A 20753-nucleotide genomic window follows, 5' to 3' on the forward strand; every position below is an offset into this window, starting at 1 on the left:
ATGAGGAACGGGCAAAATTTTATAAATTGGCCACCACTAAGCCTGTCACACAAAGCTAGCGTTTTTTGCTAAACGCCATCAGAACAGTTTGCCACATAATGTTGGTCACACTGTTGTACATTTCTAAATACACAAATTTGACAAAATATAGGACAGGTAAATTAGCTTAGCCTCTGTTCACCATATTAGCTGAGCATTAGCAGCTATTTAGGTGGTTTAGCATCCATTCACCTTGTTAACTTAGCATTAGCTGTGACACTGGTAACAAAATGGCATAAAAAGCGTCAGACGCATCCGGCTTTAAGACAAACACGTACATAAGCGCTTCCGTTTCGCCATATTAGCATAGCATTAGCATCTATTGACTCAGCCTGTCATCTTAGTAGCTCTTGTGAGTTTTCACCATTGACATTTACATCTCGCCCCCTCTTTTGTAATGTTTTCTTTTTATTTGTGATGCGATTAGTTTGTACTTAATGCAATTAAACATGCACACTCTCCATGTGTCTGTGTTTAATGATGCTGAGAGTGCGTTTGGGGGTGTGTATGTGTGAATGTGGGCGTGTGTGTGTGTGTGTGTGTGTGTGTGTGTGTTTAATGGGGGTCTCGGGATGTACAAAGATACCCTCCTTGTCTAAGTCTACAGGACATTTTGCAGATTAACAGCTCGGTGAGTCACCTTGTTAACTGGCTAAATCCCATAATGCCTTGCACCATATGCTGTTTAAAGTCTCTGTTCCATGCAAGTGCTGCACTAACATACACTTTGTGATGCAGAGTAGATAATATAATAATAATAATAATAATATTCCCTTTATTAGTCCCACAATGGGGAAATTCGAGATTCGAACCCAGGCCTCCTGGGGAGACTGGGTCCTGATCGCGGCGCCTTAGACCACTCGGCCGTAATATTATACCGATCGACATTTCTAATACAGTATATTATCCCTTACATGTCAACATATGAGGTAACCAAAAGATGTCATAATTTATTGTGACGTTGTGATGTATTCCATCACTGCACTGGCATTTTTCATTCATACTTTATTGTTCCCTCTATCATATTGATACTACAGCTTTAGATATTGATATTGTGGTGAATCATTATATCTCACAATATTGTGGCGAATCATTATATCTCAAGATATAATGCTGACAAATAGCATCCTGTGTCTCTATATATATCATATCAGAATCTCCCAAAGATCAGCTAATGACTCACCAACATTCAATATCACAATGTATCGTATTGTTGTCTCTCAGTGAACAATATCCATACATTTGCATATATTGCTCTTTTTGTGTCGTATCGTGTCAAGGTTTAAAATCAAAACATCAACTTTAGTTATCAACATGTATCGTATCGTATCCACAAGTATTAGATATCGATTTGTATTGTAGTAAATGGTATCACTCCACTCGGATTTGCCATTGTCGTGTGTCATTATCCCTCTGGATTGAGTATTGATACACAAGCATTAGATATCGCAATGTATTGTATATTTTCTGTGGGTAGAGTATCGCTACACTGTCATCAGATATCAACATGTACCGTATGATTATCTCAGGTTGCGGCATCAATCCACCTGCATTAAATTCTGATATCGCGAAATATGGTATTGCCAATATTTTTTGTGTGTCTTTGTATCGTTTTTGTGTGTGTCTCGGTTGGCATGAACAATTTTTTTTAAACAGCTGACATTTTATGGTTTGTGCTTTGAAACATCCATGTGTTTGCTAATGGGCGCACAACCGCAGGAAGCCTCTCAACACTTTGTGGCTGCATACAATGGCTGCTTGTGGTTTTGTTTTACAAATGACCACTCATGTCATGTACTAGTGGGACTAGTTGTTGTTGTTTGCTGCTTCAGTCATTGAATAGTGTGGCCACTGTTCCATTGTGAGTGTGTATGAGTGACTAAGCCAAAATATTCAGTGGGGCCTTCATCCGTCTCCACGTTGTCCTCGGGCTGTTCTGTCCACCATCATCAGGAGGCAGCTCACTCATTCTGCACACCAACTGACTCCAGATCAGCATAGACCTGCGAAACACTGATATCAATATGTAATTTATAGTTCTCGCGAATGGTCTATGATACACTAGCATTCAATGTCATTATCGCAATGTACTCTATTGTATCATCTCTGAAGGTCCAACGTACCTTATCAATACACTGTTATATATCGACAGGCTTGTGAGGTTTGTGCTCAGAAGACAGCATCAACACGCCAGGATGAGATATTGATATCACAAAACTATCAAATGAATATACAGCCAGCAGATTTGAAAATATTAGCATTTCGTACGGTTATTTTCAGGGTGCAGTATTTATTCAACAGCATTAGATAATGTTTTGTGTTGTATTCTGAGGTCTTTGTACACAATATTGATTAGGGTTTAGACCAATTAATTAGCCGCCTTTACCTCTCTTAAAATCAATATTTCTTGTCGATTAACCCCCCAAACAAATACTCACACACATTAAGAAATTTCATCCATAAGCAAAAGGGCAGATATTTGCTTTTTTATAATCAGCCAGAATCGCCCTTTGATTTGTGCATATTAAAACTCATTACAAAGATATTGACAGCGAAATACACACTGGGCAAAGAAATCAAGCATATTTTTGACAATATTTCTCTCTGTGCTATCTCTCTGTGTGGAGTTTTATTCTGCAAACATTGGGATCCATCAGATATTGTTCTAATGATTTATGGTATTGTCACCCCTCATGGTACTTTATCGTTACACAAGCGTCCTGGTTGAGCCCGTTAAATTCCCCCGACAGAGTTTAGCTACGAGACAGAGTCCAAGTAGTTTGTCTCTAGTTGTATTTACTGTGATTCAACTCTGAACAACACGCTCTCATTATTTCAAGTTGTCAACCAATAATTCATGGGCAGATCCTTTTTTTTTCTTGTCTTTCATCAGGCAAATGATATTCACTTATGCAGAGAGGGAGGGGGGGGGAAGCGGGCTGGCGTTGATGTTTCTATTAAGGCATTCTGTTTGAATGGATGGTTGCCCTGAAGCCTGGAACTGTATTGTAGCTTGTCTGTGACTATGTTGTTCACAAACCATATAAATATTGCAATCCTTTTTTTTTTTCAACCTCAGTCTGTTTAAAATAAATGAATTTGTTGGGTTTTATATTCGTTTTTTTTTTTTTCAACCAGAAACTTTCAACTCTGACTCAGGTAACGACTCTATTAAGCTAACAATTTGCATGATAATCACGTTCTGCTCTTTACGCAATGCCCATGTGTCCCAATACTTTTGTCCGTAGGCCTATATAATCGAACCAAAGCTATCTTTTTCCTCCAAATACCAAACAAAAAGCGACCTTTTCACGGAACCGAGATGAGTCGCTCCCAGCAATCAGACGATTGAGCGTTGACATTTCTTTGTGCATTCTCTCAGACAAACTCCCACGGTGAGGCGCAATCAGTCAAAACAAGCTGCGTCCGAGTGCGGCACGGGGGGGCGCCGATCTTTTCAGATGTCTGATTAAGGCTTCCTGTCGTGCCTCGACACCATGTTGTAACTTTTGGTCTTCATCCTCAAGTCAATGCAGTGACATCGATAATTGAGTTAGTTACCGTTTATATACCAAAGATTTATCGTAGCAATATGTTATTAAAATGATTCAGAATACTGGAATTTTATCTGTAATACAGCTCAGATTTGATTTACTGAATACATTTTTGTGTTAATGTGAAAAGGATCCTGCATACATATACTAAGGCAAAAATAATATTATGTATATTGCCCAAATCATTTCCTGGTTGCTGGCTTATTAATATAACCCAAAGGAAACTGGGCCCAAATAACTTGAAGGTCATGAAAATCCATACTGGCTGGGTGTTTACTTTGTATCGTATCAAGAACAAATATTACAGTATCGCACACCATTAATCATAGAGTAATAGAGTTTTACCATATACCATAACCTACCCTTATTTAAACACGTTAAAAAAATTAAAGCAATTTTTAGCACCTCTTCTCACTGTCTTGCTTGCACAGTTCCACAAATTAGAGGCAAAGTGTTCTCGCTTCCTGTGTTTTGCCACTCTCACTTGATGTTTACTGTCAGATGGAGCCACTAAACAAAAGACCATTTAGCATTTTATATTTAGTCACCAGAATATTCAACCAAACAATATAATTTTGTCTACCGTAACTCCACTACGGTAGCTTGATGCTAACATTGAATTTGAAAATCCATAGATAGGCTAATGGCAGTCAGCATTGATTTTACGGTAATGATAAACCTTCAAACAAGTAATATTTTATCACACGGAGCAGGAACACATAAACAGTGTCTCCAAAAATACTTACTCTCTGCTTTGTGGGAGTGACGACTATTACTGCAGATTAGGGAACACTGTATACTTTTAATTTTTTGGATGGTTTGCCCATGAGAATTTTTTTTTGTTCCTCCACTCAGTAAAGGTTGAAAACAAAGAGTTAAGTGTACTTTGTGTTCAATCGGTTTCTCTGCATTTTCAGTGACCTTGCGGTTCCTCTCAACATGAGCCAGTCTGTCTGTTTGTGAGAGTTTAATCCCAGATTGAGATCCATTTCACCAGTAACAATGTGCTGTCTCTAAAGGCTATTTTGGCAACGGTTCACAAGAGCGACGCTGCGAGCAGGGAATTAAATGTGCCACATAATATTGTGTTTTGTATTTCTGTGTCACAGCGTAGAAATCATAAAATCATCGGGGAAAAAACACAGGGGAGTGAAGGACAAATGAACCCTCAGATTACCACATTAAAGATGTCTAGACTTTTTTCGGATTAAAACTTTCTTTCAAAAATAAAGTCATCTCTAATTAGTGTGTGATATGAAGACCAAAATGATTGCCTTATTAAACTGCATGTAGGCAATCAGGATGTAGTGATACAGATACTGATATAATCCATGCAATAATGTGCGATATCACCATCTGTGGTGGTATCGATATCGTACCATGACGGAAAACTTTGTAATGGTCAATACGTCACTATTACCACCTCTATTAGATATGAATATTGCGACTTTTCCTCTGTCTGTGGTACACATCAATGTTACCAGTATTATACATCAATATTGAGGTGTATCGTTATTTTTCAGGCTACATTATCGATACACCAAGTGTCGATATTGATATCCTGACATATCGTTATTTGTATCAGTACCACCAGTATTAGGGATATTGCAAGGGTATTGTGTCAAGAGTATTAAATATCATTCTGTTATTTCTCAGGGTACAATAATGATACACCAGCTTTAAATATCGCTCTGTGTTGTATCATTATTGTTGGAGTGCAGTGTCCAATACCAGCTGTAGTAGAGATCGATACCCTCACGTATTATCTTTTGGAGTACAGTATCAAGACATCTAGTAGAGAAGATATTGATATTGTGTAGCTTGATACGGTCTCTTAAATCTGTCAAGTCAAGCTCAAGCTTTTAATCGGCTAATATTGGTAGCTCTTTTAAAATCAGTGGAAATCGAATGTTTTTGGGCAGTTTTTTTTCTTCGTTGTTTTTTTTTTAAATAAATTTCACCACATGACAGCATTAGCCAAACTTGAAATCCCCAAAAATCGGCCAATTTTTATTTCTGTTGTAAAGTCAAACAAATGCTGAAAACAAGGTAATGTAATTTGGTCAAATGGACTGCACATTTTAAGGGGTGAAAACAATCAGTTATTTTATTAATTATGCTTTTTTTTTTTAAATTAATCTGTCGATTAATCAGTTAGCGGAATTATATTCTGCCAAAAGGCTGAAAACGCACTCGAGTAAAAAGCAACCAAAAGAGCATCGGAGCAAGCACAACATTAAGAAGTTTGATCTGGACGTCACAAATACGAAGGCTAGAAAAGGGACGACTCAATTAACGGATGCATTCAAAATGGCGGAAAGATCGCACGCATCCTCCGGGTGCTGCCGAGGACTCGTCTCATCAGTGTTGGGGGGGTAGGGTGGTGTATTCGGGTCATCGGAGGAGAAGCGAGGCGGCCGAGGCGAGCGGGGATAGCAAGTCATGCGTTCCCCGCTTCCTTAGTTCCGCTTGGTTGGCGGATGCGGTGCCTCCCTTCCAAGAGTGGACGATAAACGGCCTGACTCATCGCCGCCGCCAAAACCGCTTCCGCTTAGGATGCGCTAACCACGCGGTCCCAGAAACTTGAGTTGACGCCAAGGTTATTAAGTTAATAAAAACTACCAAAATAACTAAACTTGGGGGGGAAATAATAATAATTTCTCAATTAATTTAAATTAAGGCACACCAGTGTTTCCCACCAATTTGAAATCTAATCGGGTGGGTGGATGCCGGCGGAGGTGGGGCAAATTTATTTTTTTTTTTTGTTATTGTGCGCTTCATATTATGCATTTTTGTGAATTTTCAGAGTAAAAATTGTTAACACATTACTCAGTGACACCACATTTTTTACACTTATTCTGTATTCAAATAAAAAAATAATAATATTAATCAAATGAGGCTGTCAATGGATCGTAATCGAAAAAACTGGATGGGGACAGCAAAAAAACAAACATACTGAGCCTTAAAACATACAACGCCATGTTGTTTGAGATATGAATTCACAATCCCAAAGCGAGTCTGGGGACAGAATTTGAATGACCATATAGCAGAAAGGTGTTCAGTTTTCGAAAGGCCATGCCAATGAAGGCCCCACTACTCGAGATCCCACTTCTGACTCCACCTGTCATAAAAGTTTCGTAATCAATTTTTGGGGTTTGAAAAAATTCTTAACCCCATTCCATCAGGAACCCTAATTGCCAACTTCTAAACTGAGCATGCCGTGCTTGGCCCTTGGTCCCACTTCTGCCACCTTTTGTCATGGATGTTGGGTCCACTGAACTTGCATTTGAACTTGGGTCTATTGCAGGGGTGGGCAAATATTTTGATTGGCGGGTCACATTGGGTTCTAAAATTTGACAGAAGGGCCGGACCAGGAGCAAATGGAGGGAGTGTTTTGGTAACCTCACTACATCGGAGAAAAAAAAAGACATTTAATTTTAAATAAAAGTGAACAAAAGCGTTACAACAATATATAAATGGCTTTGAAAAACCACAATGTTTAGAAAATAAATGTTTATTCATTGAATTTTTTTTCAAGTTTGGCGGGCCGGATTAAAACGTTTAACGGGCCGCATGTGGCCCCCAGGCCATAGTTTGCCCACACCTGGTCTATTCGTTTGAAATATACAGGTTACCTCGGCACTAATGATCCAACTTCTGACACTTTGGCAACTTTCAACCTCTTTAACGCCGTCTGGGGTTTGTTTGTTCTTATGGTAACAGAGCTGCGTTGAGACAGGCGGGTTCGTTCAAAGATGCATCGGTCTGTAATGTTACATCATAGTTCGTAATGACTCCCAGCTACTACAATGTGTCACCTCACACCCATGTCACATCTACACCCACTACATCGATTTGAGCTAAGCTGACACGATGGCAGCTCGTCTCCGTGCGTGTGTGTGTGTGCCGACCATCAATGTGATTCCCACTTGAGGGAGAGGCTGTCATGCCACAAACATGCCACCGTCGCCCCCCCCCCCCCGCCCCCAGATGCTCATGTGGTCAGTCGAGCGTAGTAGCAGCTGCGCACGTGAGTGTGTTTTTTTTTTTTTAATTGCATGGGAGGCTGGACGCATCTGGTGAACATGCCAAGCACACGTGTAGGAGGGAAAGACCTTGTGTGGCGTAAAAGGCAGATTCTCTCTACATAGTAACAGATTCTATGGTAACAGTTCTGACCTTCTGCGGAGGTGTTTGGTTTACAGTGTGCTCATGATGCAGAGGAGGAATATTGACACACACACACACACACACAAACGTATTAAGTGGTGGCAGAGCAGCAAATTGTTGCTTCAACATTGTGTTGAGCTGAAGCTGTCATCAAAGAACTTTTTTGGACAATTTTTTTGTCCTATATTATTGAGGTAAACATTGATTTTATAATGTTCGATACAATTTCTTTTCAGACCAATACCAATACAGCCGTTCACTCTTAATTACTCACCGATACTAAGTACCGATACCACTTGAACGAATGAAACATGAAGTTTCAAATCGCACAATGACAGACAAATACCTTTTTGTCTTTCTGACGCACATGATGACAGGCAAGGAATACTTTCTTGAGATCAGACTTTTTTTGCCTCAAGTATTAGTGGCTCATATCAGCATCCTTCATGAATACCCGATACCTTGATACCGATACCTCACATTGATGTTATAGGTGTGTAAAAGAAATGGCATCTTGTTGTCCCATTTAACTCTTGAGGAAGGGTATTGACGACCAAGAGTTGGGATTTGGGGTTGTAAATTTCCAACTTGGCCTCTCCTGCTTGTGATCCCACTTCTGACATCACAAAATGTAAATCAGATTTTATCACAGGTCTACTGGGTGGAACAAGGATACAATGACCAAGTAGCTTTCAACTCGGTGTGCACCATATTGCTTGCAAGTCTGTACTTTTCTAAATTGTCTTTTGGAATGTGGAAAAATTGAGAGCATCAGCAAACTTGATGGTTTATACCGGGCGATGTTCTCTTCCCGCGGTCCAATTCCATGTGGATCGAGACTCGGAACATCAAATTCACAGAGATAACGTCGCAGCCGAAATCCCGAGCGGCTTTTTGCTTTGTCGTCGGACGAGCGGCGCAAGGCTGAATGAAGTTTAGCAGCGTGTCCTAGCCTGGCTTACATATTCCATATTTATTTCCCCCCTACTTTGTTCCATAAGCCGGTTAGCTCGGAGCTTAGCGAGCTGGCTGATATTAGAGTCTAGTAGCGTTTAGTGCAACTTGATTAGTTTTTTTTATTTTTTTTTTACTTTCCTTGCACATCCACCCATTCAGTCATGTCGTATTTCACCTCTCACTTTTGCTTTTCTTCATCCGCCATCCGTGTCAGGCTGTTCTGCACATTTCTATTCACTTCACATAATTTTTTTTTCTTCCTTGTCTCCCCGTCTGTTTTATTTCTTTATTTTTTTTTTGTACACTTTCAGCCTTTTAGCTCCTTGGCGCTAATGCCGAGCGAGTCATAAGACGCGAGGATAAGCTTCAGCCCTGACACCAGCGAGCCGTGTTCAGCACTTTGAGTGCAGCTATGCTAATTTTATGTTTGAGCTGAACTCATCCCAGAGCTTCTCTATAGGCGGACATGTTCAGAATCTGATCAGAATATAGTCGCTGGATGCTGGGCCGACTGGTCATTTATGTTGTCAGAAAATATATACGCACACATGAACACTCTTATACTAGGATAATAATTGAAATGCTACTACTAGTACTAAACTACTGATGGTGAGTGATAACAGTAACAATATTATTATTAAAATGGATCTGAATAGATATTTACTCAATGAATTTATTTTTATTTTTAAATAAAGGGGTCTTGGATAATATCTTTATTTTATTATTATTATTATTATTATTACTATTATTATTATTATTATTATATTAGTATGTATGATTTAAAAAATAAATTTCATGATTTCAGATTTGTTATGAGGTTTTCACCCCATTTTTTTAGCAAAAGTTTACCCTAGTGTAAATAACTATTCATTCATTAATTTATCTAATCGTATTAGTAACAATGGAATTTTAAAAATTATTATTAATATTATTATTATTTTTATTTATTATTATTATTATTTTTATTATGTTGGCAGAACGACTGATTAGCACGTCCGCCTCACAGTACAGAGGTTGGGTGTTTTAATTTATAACCGACCTTCGTGTGTGGAGTTTGCATGTTCCCTGCCTTGCCTTACCTTGAATAGCATTTTTAGTTATTATATAACACAGGTAACAGTGGCATTGGTTTTATCATTGAAGGGGAAACCCGCCACCACACAAAAGGCTCAAAGATCTTCTTTATGCCGTTTTCCCTTTTTTGTTTCCCTTCCCAAAGCCCCGATCATTTTACGCCTCGCCCCAAACCCACAATAGATGCAGACAAATGCCCTACAAAGTCACACAAGAACCTCATACAGTAGGACACACTAACCTTTCCCAAACTTTGTTTGCTGAGAGTATCGTCAGGTGTTCACTTACTGTAACCAGACGACAAGCTTGCCATTCACTTATGTTTTTTTTTTGTGTGTGATCACTCCTCTCACTAGTTAATCATAATAACAGGCACCTGCATATTAGAAATAAGCGGAACCACTAAAAAAAAAATAAAAAATTGTTAAAGTTGCGGTACAGCACTGAGGTCTGTCATGGTTCAAAAGGCCTAGATTGAGTTGAATCTCAGAAATAGTTTTGGGGGAAGAAATGTTAAAGTAAGCAGTATGTCAACAGGATCAAAAGGAATTCATCAGCATTTTTGACCCTGTCAGTTTTAAACCGAGGGGGACATTTTTGGTCAGGGGGAGCTTGTGGCAGATTTTGGCTGACAAAGTCCCATCACCGTCACAGTACATGATTGCTTCAATGTGTGCCTTGGACTTTTTTTTTTTTATTTCTTTTTTTTTTATTCTGTGTATTATTTCTTTGTCTGTCTATTTATTTCCGTTCGGTACATTTTCAGTTGTCAAATTTTTACTTGCAAGGAATTTTTCCATCCTATGTAATTGTAATTGTATAGCTAACGGAAATGGATTCATAATTCTTAAACATTATTTAAAGCTCATTAGCTGGATAATTTCCTATTTTACATCCACTTACGGTAATTTCCAGACTATAAAACCCACCTGATTAAGAGCCACAATACCTTAATTACATTAAACCGGGGTGGCACAGTACGGATGGCTGTATTTATTACACTTTTCGCAAATGAATAGACACTTAAGATGCTTATTTTGGCTCTCAATTGCTTCTTTACACAGCTGCACGTATTGCTTCCATATTTTTGCCCACTTTAGTCTTGTTCTCTCTCTTGCTTAATCTCCCTCTCTCGCACTCTCTCTCCCTTTCTCAGTTTTTACTCTCAGTTAAAGGGCCATTACACGCAACAGCATTACTAGATTTTGTTCAGCATCGAATGCAAATATTTGAATTGTTTTTACGCGGTAGCTGACACGATTAAAGGGACAACCCACTTTTGACCGTGCTTAAGCGGTCCTTTTTAAAAGAAAAAAAAAAATCTCATCCTCCGTCCCAAAAATGGCCGTCCATCTGGGACCGTTCCATAGCTGGGACGAAATGCCCATCTCTGTCCAGCACCCTAGGCTGTCGAAGATGACAAAAAGTGCTATAAAAAATATTGTTGTGAAAATATTGACCTTTTAGAATGGTTTAGCACCAGGAAATCTATTTGTTTATGTATGTGAGTGGGCATTTTCACATGAGCATCAGCCTCCACATGCTGCCCTCTGCATCACAGTACATGACCAATCTCTTTTTATGTCTTGCAGATCTTCTTATCAGACTTGCCAAAGACAAGTTTGGAGCCCTTCAGACCGAATATCAAAAGGTGAGTGGATGACTTTCAAAGGCAATGACGTGACAATTTTCCCCCATGTTACAAAATCCCCTGAAGTGTGTTTATCTGTATGCATGCCACATTTCTCTTGTTTTTATTATTTCTTCTTCCGTTGGTATTGTTTGCGTTTGCTCCTGCTCTTTCTTTGACGCTTGTGTTTTAATGCTTTGTCTTCTGCATGCATCTTCTTCCTCTTCTTCTTCATGTGAAACCATCTGATATCTCCTTCAGCCAGAGAACATAGTGCTGAGCCTGCAGGTAAAGTCCAAAAGTCCAAAATCAAATTCACTAATCCTCGTGAGAAAAGCACTCCCTTTTTCATTTACATCGTTATCAATAAAATGCACAATCTTGCTTTTTCTTCCTTTTCAGCAAACATGTTACGCCTGTTTTTGAGCTTCTTAGCATCCTGTAGGGAGTATTCTATTCCTTTACTTATTCAAATTGAATGCCCTTTGACATTTCCATCACTGGGAATATTGTAATGTGTGTCATTTAACTCATATTAACTGCACAGGCAAAGTTTGAAATAAGTGTTGCATTTGTATAAAAAAGGAGTTACTCTTAATTTTAATGACTAATGCACATATGACATAAAGGTCACAGTAGACCCCAGGGCTTTCAGGTTTTGGGCATTTTAAATTGTTATACAAGCTATATAACATTTGACGTTTGGGCTAAACCAATCCGTGTACGCAAAAACATATGGATATGAATTTTCTGGTCCGAAAGCGTTCCAAAATGTCTCCATTTGCGGGCAAACATTTATGAATGGGCATTTTGTGGCGCTAAGTCATTCCAAATACCTGCCCTAGCGCATAAATGTCTGGATAGAAATTTCTAGTGCTAGCTAAACCATTCCACAAATGTCAAATTCTGTGCAGAAATACGCAGTTATTTGCATTATCTGGTCATAAACATTGAACATTTCTATTGTTGCAGCGCAACATTTCTGAGGAAATCATTCAAAAATGTCTATACCTGCTCATAAATGCTTATGGATTTGCATTTCTAGTCATAAACCATTCGAAAGTGTACATATTTCCACATAAATATTTGGACATGCATTTTTTCTGGTGCTAAAGCATTGCAGAAATGCAAACCCTTCCTAAATGTCCTAATTTATGCGTCAAGATATTTTGAAATGCTTCATTACAGTGCTTAACTATTCCCAAATGTAAGAAAGTAGAGTAGAATTTAGCATGAGTTCTCTCCAAGCATGAAGCTGAAACCTTCCTCTCGCCCGAAGACGCTCCGGCGGCTGTTTTGGTGATTTTTAACGTCTTGACTACAGCGACACGCCGCCACCTCATCTTTGCGGAAGGTCACATTCTTCCTTCGGGCTTTCGCCAAAACAAAGCGATCATCCAAAAATAGTATGAGCTGTAAGCCAATGAGGAGAAAAAAAAAAAAAAAAAAACACACAAATTGTTGTTATTTTGACAAGATGAGACAGTGGGGGTGGGGGGGGATGCTGATTTCGTCGGATGATTTTGAAAACAATACTTTCCATAAAACTGGAATTTTATTTTATTTTATTTTATTTTATTTTATTTTATTTTATTTCATTTTCCCAAGGCCTTGGATACTGATGAAAGTCCAACTTTCTCTGCGGCTGCTCGGCTGGAAGTCCATCTTTTCATCAAAAATTCCTTCTTTCCGCCTTCGTTAGTCATGCTGCAGCACCACAGGGATACACGCATTGATCTACGAGGCGTGTGCAAACAATAATGTGCTTTTCATGGCATTGGTGGTATTTAATGACGCTGCAGAGTTGTTCCTTATAGACTTTTCTTACAGTTTCAGCAATTTTTTGACCCTGTGATGTGGACACACAAGAGAGACGCAGTTAGATTAATTTATCAGCTCATTCTCTGGTGCCCTCTAACTTTTCTTTTATCTTCATTATCTCTTGTTTTGTTCCTCATTTGCACACAAACAAAACTGGATCTACATTTTATGGTGCATGTCCACATGTGTATATAAACATGTTTGAATATGCATTCCAAACTGCCCATTATTTAAACATTTCTACATATATACGCTATTTTCAGATTCCCTTCAAATGTCCATTTTATGGATAAACACTGCAAATGTTTAGACTTGTCTATGAATACATTTGGATTTTCTATACCATTCCAAATTGTCTAGATTTGCACATTAAATCTTCTAGATATGCCTTTTTAAACCAGTTCAATTTCATTACCCTGATTTATAGGTGTATATTTTCTAGGATTTATTAACCATGTCCAAATGATGAACCGTTCCAAAATGGCTACATTGAGGTAGACTCATTTTGGATTAGCATTTAATATGCTGAGACATTCTAAAATGTGCTTGTAGATGTTCTAAAATGTCTAATGCACATAAGACAAGATTGTTTTATTTATTTTATTTAAAAAAATTTTTTTTTTTAAAGGAGGGTGCTAAAACATCCAAAAATATCTAATACATTGCTAATACATTTATGTTTTTTTTTCTGGTGCTAAATCAATCCAAAATGTCTATAATTATATTGTCATGCATTCCAGAATATTTACCTCTAATATAATGTCTACCCTTGTACTTAAATATATTTGGAATTGCATTTTTATTTCCAAACCAATCTAACGTGTCCATTTTTCCGTATCGACATATTAGTGTTCATTTTCTGCTGCTAAGTATATGAACACACATGGGTGTACTGTTAATTTCTGGTGATAAACAATTTCAAAATACCAAAATTTCCGTATTAACATGTGCAGCGATTAGTGATAAACTATTCCAAAATAATAATCCTAAACATCACTGGCTGTGTATTTTCTGATGCTAAAGCACTCTTCTTGTTAACACTCAATGGTAACTCCCTCCCTCTGTTGCCCAGGCGGTCTACTACGAGGTGGGCTTCTTGGTGTGCGCGGCGGTGGGCGTCCTGTTCACCGTGCTGGTGCCCGTGGTGGGCCTCTTCTTCTGCCTGTGCCGCTGTTGTGACAACTGCGGCGGAGAGATGCACCAGCGGCAGAGGAAGAACGCCGACTGTCGACGAGGGCTGCTGGGAACGCTGCTTTTCTCCACCTCGCTGGTTGTCACGTGAGTGTGCCATGTAAATGATTTAAAAATGCTGCACAGGCACAAGCTAACACAAAGTACTTTTTCTACACATGTGCATGACATGAGTTTATGGTTAACTGTATTTTTGGCCATGGTCATGCCAAAAATGCATTTTCTCATTCTAATCTTTTCCAAAATGGACACCCAGCTATACTTTATAAATACACATATGGATATGATTTACTTTACTTCAACATCTCAAATCATGTTTCCCCATTGAAATGAAAGGAAATACAATGAGTCTGTTCTAGTCTCTCAAAGAGAGAAAGAATTCCTGTCAGTGTTAATTTTCTGTCTCCGTGTGTTGTTCTACCATTTGTGTTCAAATAGCCATTACCAAAAGGGTTTTAACACCGTGACACCCGTTAGCCCGTCTGTGGCATTTTGCATTGTGTTTTAGCTTTATTTTGGCGGACTTCAAGGCAAAGTTTTACGGTTATTTTAAATACCTACGTAATTTACTTTGTTTGATGTTTAGTTTGACTTTAAAATCAAACTGGGATTGGCAATAAACAGCTAGAAGACTCTTTTTTGGAAAAATTGTCCATCTGCAAAACCGCAAAGTGTGTTGGGTTGATTTCACTGCCTCCGTACAGTTTTCGTATCAAAAATTTTTGCTCGCAAGTCAAAGGAAAAAATTTGGCTGAACAATGTCTTGAATCTCGAAAAGTCACTTGTATCACAAGGAACTGCTGTATATGCATTTTCTTGTGCTAAAGTAGTTCATCCGTCCATCCATTATCTGAGCCGCTTATCCTCACGAGGGTTACAGGCGTGCTGGTGCCTCTCCCAGCCGTCGTCGGGCAGTAGGCGGGCTACACCCCGGACTGGTTGCCAATTGATCGCAGGCTAAAGTATTCCAGATTGTCCATATTTACTGATTAACATATATAGATGTGCATTTTCTACGACCATGCACTTCTACTTTCACAGGCTTCTCCATCTTTCTCTGTGTGTTTCTGGTTCTATCTGGATCACACTTTATTCAAAGTGTTCCTGGAGAGAAAACATAAATTTTGCAAAAGTCAAGTGGGGAGGATTTAAAAAAAAAAAAAAAAAAAACGCCATGAGGTTGGTTGGTCCTCAATTCACTCCAGCGTCTGCGCCGGTCGCTAGGGAGATTTTAATCAGTAACGACGCTCCCTGGTGTCTGCTCGTCCTGCTTTGGAATTTCCAATAAGTCAGACTCATTCCAATAACGGAGGAAAGTCAGCTTTTGTCAAAAGTAAATACACCCCTGCTGTATCACCATGGCAACGCTTTCTTTTCCCACTGATACGGATGTAAAAGAACACGTTACCAGTGTGTATGGATGAGGAATTTACAAGTTTTACAAGGTACAAGCTGTCACTTGTATTTTATTTTATTTTTTTGTGTGTGTGTGCCAGTAAAAAAAAAAAAAAGCGAGCTTGAGAGTATAGTGATTCCAACTTTTGACATCACCCACACGGCCATACCCCCTATAGGCACACATCCAACACAAATACTACAGTACGTATAGTAATTACACTTTACATTCATTACTCCAATATGTTATATTATGCTTTCATACAATACGGTGAGAGTTTTCTTTATTAAAAATGCTACAAAAAAAGTTATTGAGGTGCTAGAATGGATACATTGAGTGAATTGCGTTATGAGCTTGGTTACGGGAAATATTAAATTAATAAATTAACGCATATGCACCAGAGTGGACATTTTTGAAAATGTGTACCCATATGGTTTGTGTATACATTTTGAAATGGTTTAGCACTGGCAAATCCATATCCAAATCGGTGTATGAATTGACACATTTTGGAATGGTTCAGCACCAATAATTCAGTATATGGAATCAATTAGCATTTTCTGGTGCAAAATCGTCCCAAAATTTCCCGATATGCACATACACATATATGGATAGGCCCTTGCATTTCCTGTTGCTAAACCTTTCTAAAAATATCCACATTTTAACATCAACAAAGTTGTGCTAATGCACGACCCAATTTCTACGTGCTAATTATCATCTTGTGTCTTAAGAAATTCAAACAAAAGAACCGTAATGAAATCAACGTTATTGTTATTTTTGCAAGTGCGTCAAAAGACAACTTGTCTCATGTTGTTACCCAGCATGCATTTCCACGCTCTATTTTAGTCGCGGGCTGTCTAACACCATTAGCGCAAAAGGTCGCAACATGACGAGCTAGGCAAACCCCCCCGCCGCACCAATCCTACAGGGGTCTAATTAATGATAATGTCGACACCATCCGCCCACCCTCAAATCCATTAAATGCTTCACTTGGACCCCGTAGTAATCCAAGATGAACACCAAACTACAACATTGCTCCTATTATTATTATTTGAATTTCACCTAAGGAGGGAACATTCCCCGCTCATGAATATAAACGAGAAAATGACTGAAATAATGGGAGTTCATTATAAATGTAAAAAAAAAAAAAAAAAGTTGGACGTGAGATTGAAAATAGAAATGCATATATTATTAGAAGTATGTTAAATTTTAAAAATGTCTCCCTCCAGGTTGTAAATAGTCACATAAGCTTTCTGAATGAGCCAAACATTTGGAAGTTGGAAAAGTTTGAACGATTCTAGAAATGTGGGAGGAGCAATTCGACAGGTACAATATCGTCCCATTTGGGAATTTTACTGTGAAAATGTGGGAATTTGGGGAATATGCTAAATAGTAAAAATGTAAACGCATTAACAGAAAACTTTAAAAAATATTTTAAAGTAACTTGAAGAAATTAAGGAGGGTTTCCAAAGTATTAAAAGGGGAAAATAGATGGTTTAGCGGACCTTAATTAAATGTATGAAAAAAGTTTTGAACCTGGATTTCAAAGCATTTACACTCAGGGCTGACTTAATTCCTGTTGCCCTCTTATTTCATTTTGTGCGGTGTAACGGCTAAATGCAGCTTCATGTTCACTTTGAACTCTGGGCTGCACTAATTAACCCAAGTCTGCAGTTTTTAGAGTCCTACAGGGATCATTTTCAATCAGTATGTCGATCATGTATTCAGGGCACAAACCATTCAGTAATTTATAGACCAGTAGCAGAATTTTTAAATCTATTCTACCGATAATTGGGAGTCAGTGTACAGCCTTTAGGACTGGACTAATATGTTCTCATCGCTTTGTTGTGATCAGAACCCAAACTGCGGCTTGATTCTGGGAAGAAATGAACAAAGTACAAGCATGCATATTTTTCTAAGTGGAATTGTTTAAGAAATGTGGGTGGAATCATAAAAATAAAGAATTTCTGTGTTCATCAGCATTCACACAATAATACATTAATAATTCTAATCAGATTTTACCATGGCAGAGGAATGGTCATCTGAGCGTGCACACGGACAAACATCTTCCAGTGACTCATGCCACGATAAGTTGACTAACAGGAGGTGGTGAAATCCACTAAACGACGCCCGCGAGGGAGCCAAGCGTAGGCAGAAAATAGTCGCGGAGATGGGAATATAAAAGAATGAGAGATGACAGTGAGAAATGGGAACGTGCTGGCTGGGGGTGGCACAGTGGGGCACAGGCCTCCACCGAGGCTCAGTCATTCACCAAAAGAATCAGAATCATCTTTATTGGCCATGTATGTAAAACAGACAAGGAATTTGTCTCCGGCAATATCAGCTACACCGGTGTTACAGTAACAGGCAACTACGATGAACAAAGACTTGTCATCTATAGTTTTCTGTTTTTACGCATCTATCTATCAGAGCCTCCTTGGTTTCATGCATGGCTAAGGAGTGACAACACCGTGTTAGAAGAATCCATTATCATTGCTGCACAATATGTTAAGTACATCTATAAAATCTAGCTACGATAACTAACCTATCCCTTGAAAGTAAAGTTGCCCAGCTAAATTGCTAGCATGTTTTGCTCTTCCATTCATCTATTTTTTGTTTAGTTTATCCTCACTTCTAAATGTAATTTAAAAATTGTCTTTATTGTCTTCAATGTATTTTTAGGCTCTAAATAAAAATAAAGGATCTATTTTAGAGTGGTCATACTTTGGCAAGGTAGGGGACCAGCTACCGTACTGGTTAGCAATAGCTTTCTTGCTAGCACTAAATCAATATCTATCTATCTATCTATCTAAATAAAATGTGTGTCTATGTATATGTGTATAAATGTGTGTACGTGTACATAAACGCATTAAAATGAACATTAAATTACATTTCATAAAATAAAATCTGAAAGTGAATGGTGAGCGCTCCCGCTAGTAGTTGACAGCGAATCGGTGATCGTTCATCTCTCTGGCCTGGGAATCTTTTTGTGTCTATAAATAGCTCCACTATAGAATATAATTTCGATTGATCCCTCTTTTATTTCTTGAGTCTGCGATTAAGAGAAGCCCGGAACGATAAAGCTGCTTTGACTCGTGCGCTCTCTTCCATCTCTGACTCCAACAATCCTTTTCTTAGGGGATTACTTTTCTATTTTTTCTTGTGGCTTCAAAGCAACTGACTGCGCTTGTTTTTAAAGAAGAAAACTTGTTTAAGGTACCTCGGGTTAAACCAAGTATGCCTCCCCCAGCCTTAGTACTATCCAAGTCACACATAATTTACCGCATGTCTCCCTCAATTGGTCAGTCTGCATGTCACTCATTTTTTTTTTTTAATAGTAAAAGTTTTGGTTGATAACATCGCTATTTATTTGGCAAACTATTTGTAAATCATTGTATATCATATGTATCATCAATTTCTCAAGTCAACAGAAAATTTGAATCAGAGGTGGCTTAATGTGTCCCTAAATTAAATTTTGATGCTAATTTATAATTTACTTTTTTCTAGCACATCTGGGTTTTTTCGATATTCACATTTTTAGTTTTTAAATGTGTTTAAGCTTGTGCAATACGGAATTTACCTTCAGCTGTGAGTTCTCGCAATGATGTTTTAGAAACAAAATCCATTTGTTGGTGAATCTAACCCTTAATTCATAAATAATAAAAAAATGATGACTATATTTCATAGTTGTTGATATTCTATTATTATTATTATTATGAACACCATGCTAGAAAATAATGAGGGCAGATTTGGAATCAGTGCAAAAACAATCCGTCAGTTTTATCACTGATGTCACTTTGTGTTCGTTGGTCAGTGTGCATTTCGAATTTCTCACGTTGCAGCAGTTGCTGATCATTTATGTCACACTATTTGGCAGTTGACATGTCAATCACTACACGCATAGCAGCATTCATTGAATCCAGTGGCAATGTTTGGTCAGTTATGTCATATTTTTGTTGGTCAGTCTAAAATTTAATCACTTCTTGTAATGCTAATTTTGTGCCACTTATGTCATCCATTGTCGGTAGGTCTTCATGTTCCTCTTGTTCCTTTTTTCCAGTTTATGAATGTAGAAAATGATTGTTGAGGTTCCTAATGAATCACCTCGAAACATTTATTTTATGTTTGCCTGAATAGGAAAAATTTTTTTCCATTCATTCCCTTCAGGATGAAATGTGAACCCTTTGACTGTGATGGTATCTTCTCAATTCGGGGAGGGGATTTATTTTTTGAAATCCTCCCTTTGTGGGAGCCAGCTAGAAGCCTTGGAAGAGGTCTTGCACTGTCCGTGTGGCTGCACTTGTTATTGTGTTGTTGTGTGCAGATGATGATGGAGGTTCACTTCCATTCCAGTGGAAGCCGGGCGGGGGGGAGCCCAATGTGTGAATGCAGGCCATTGTTAGCGTCGTTTAGAGCTACGGAGCCGGCAGACCGTGTCAACCCCCAATAGTGGCCTACATTCACGCTTCTTCATTTTTGCACACGGGCTGAGTTTCGTGTGTCTGTTGGCTCGGATTCAAACGGGAATTGCTGTACATAATCTCACCTCAATTAGTGGAGGTGATTGCTGCCCCCTCTAGTGGACGATTGGGCAAGGACAAAACCAAGGCTCTTTCGCACAGGGTGCCACCCCCCGGGCATTCTCTTGGTAGGAGAAGTCCACAGCCCCAGAAACCCACCAGGACAACCCGCAAACACACACAAAAACCTGGCATTGCCACAAGGGTGTGTAGACTTCTTATGTCCAATATAGAGAGACAGCCAGAAAATGATTCAATCTGAGATACAAAGGCACTTGTTTGGTGTCAGTATCTCACCTTGACTGAACGTCGACAACATCTTCAGGATTATACAGGTTCGATTGACGGGATTAGAAACACAAAGGGGAAGGGCGGCAAGGGGGGGGATTTTCCTGCCGGGTGTT

The 20753-nt window shown here is 38.7% G+C and overlaps 1 protein-coding gene across 16 annotated transcripts in view; it reads left to right on the forward strand.

Moving 5' to 3' along the window:
• prom1a (prominin 1a) overlaps nucleotides 1-20753 on the forward strand; it is a 41631-nt gene that overhangs the window by 1880 nt on the left and 18998 nt on the right. For 12 of the 16 annotated variants that reach the window (XR_015842823.1, XR_015842824.1, XR_015842831.1 and 9 more), the window contains exons 2-4: nucleotides 11387-11445; nucleotides 11686-11712; nucleotides 14318-14523. Coding sequence is in view for 4 of the 16 variants with exons in the window: in XM_088293215.1 (XP_088149341.1) it covers nucleotides 11387-11445; nucleotides 11686-11712; nucleotides 14318-14523 (292 nt within the window). In the remaining 12 variants the exon portion in view is untranslated. The remainder of the gene's footprint in view (nucleotides 1-11386; nucleotides 11446-11685; nucleotides 11713-14317; nucleotides 14524-20753) is intronic. The other 4 variants (XR_015842827.1, XR_015842829.1, XR_015842830.1 and 1 more) reach the window with 1 other exon arrangement.

This window comes from Idiotropiscis lumnitzeri, chromosome 4 (assembly GCF_059441095.1).
Source record: "Idiotropiscis lumnitzeri isolate Australia: NSW breed Sydney's pygmy pipehorse chromosome 4, RoL_Ilum_1.0, whole genome shotgun sequence".
NCBI classification, from domain to species: domain Eukaryota; kingdom Metazoa; phylum Chordata; class Actinopteri; order Syngnathiformes; family Syngnathidae; genus Idiotropiscis; species Idiotropiscis lumnitzeri.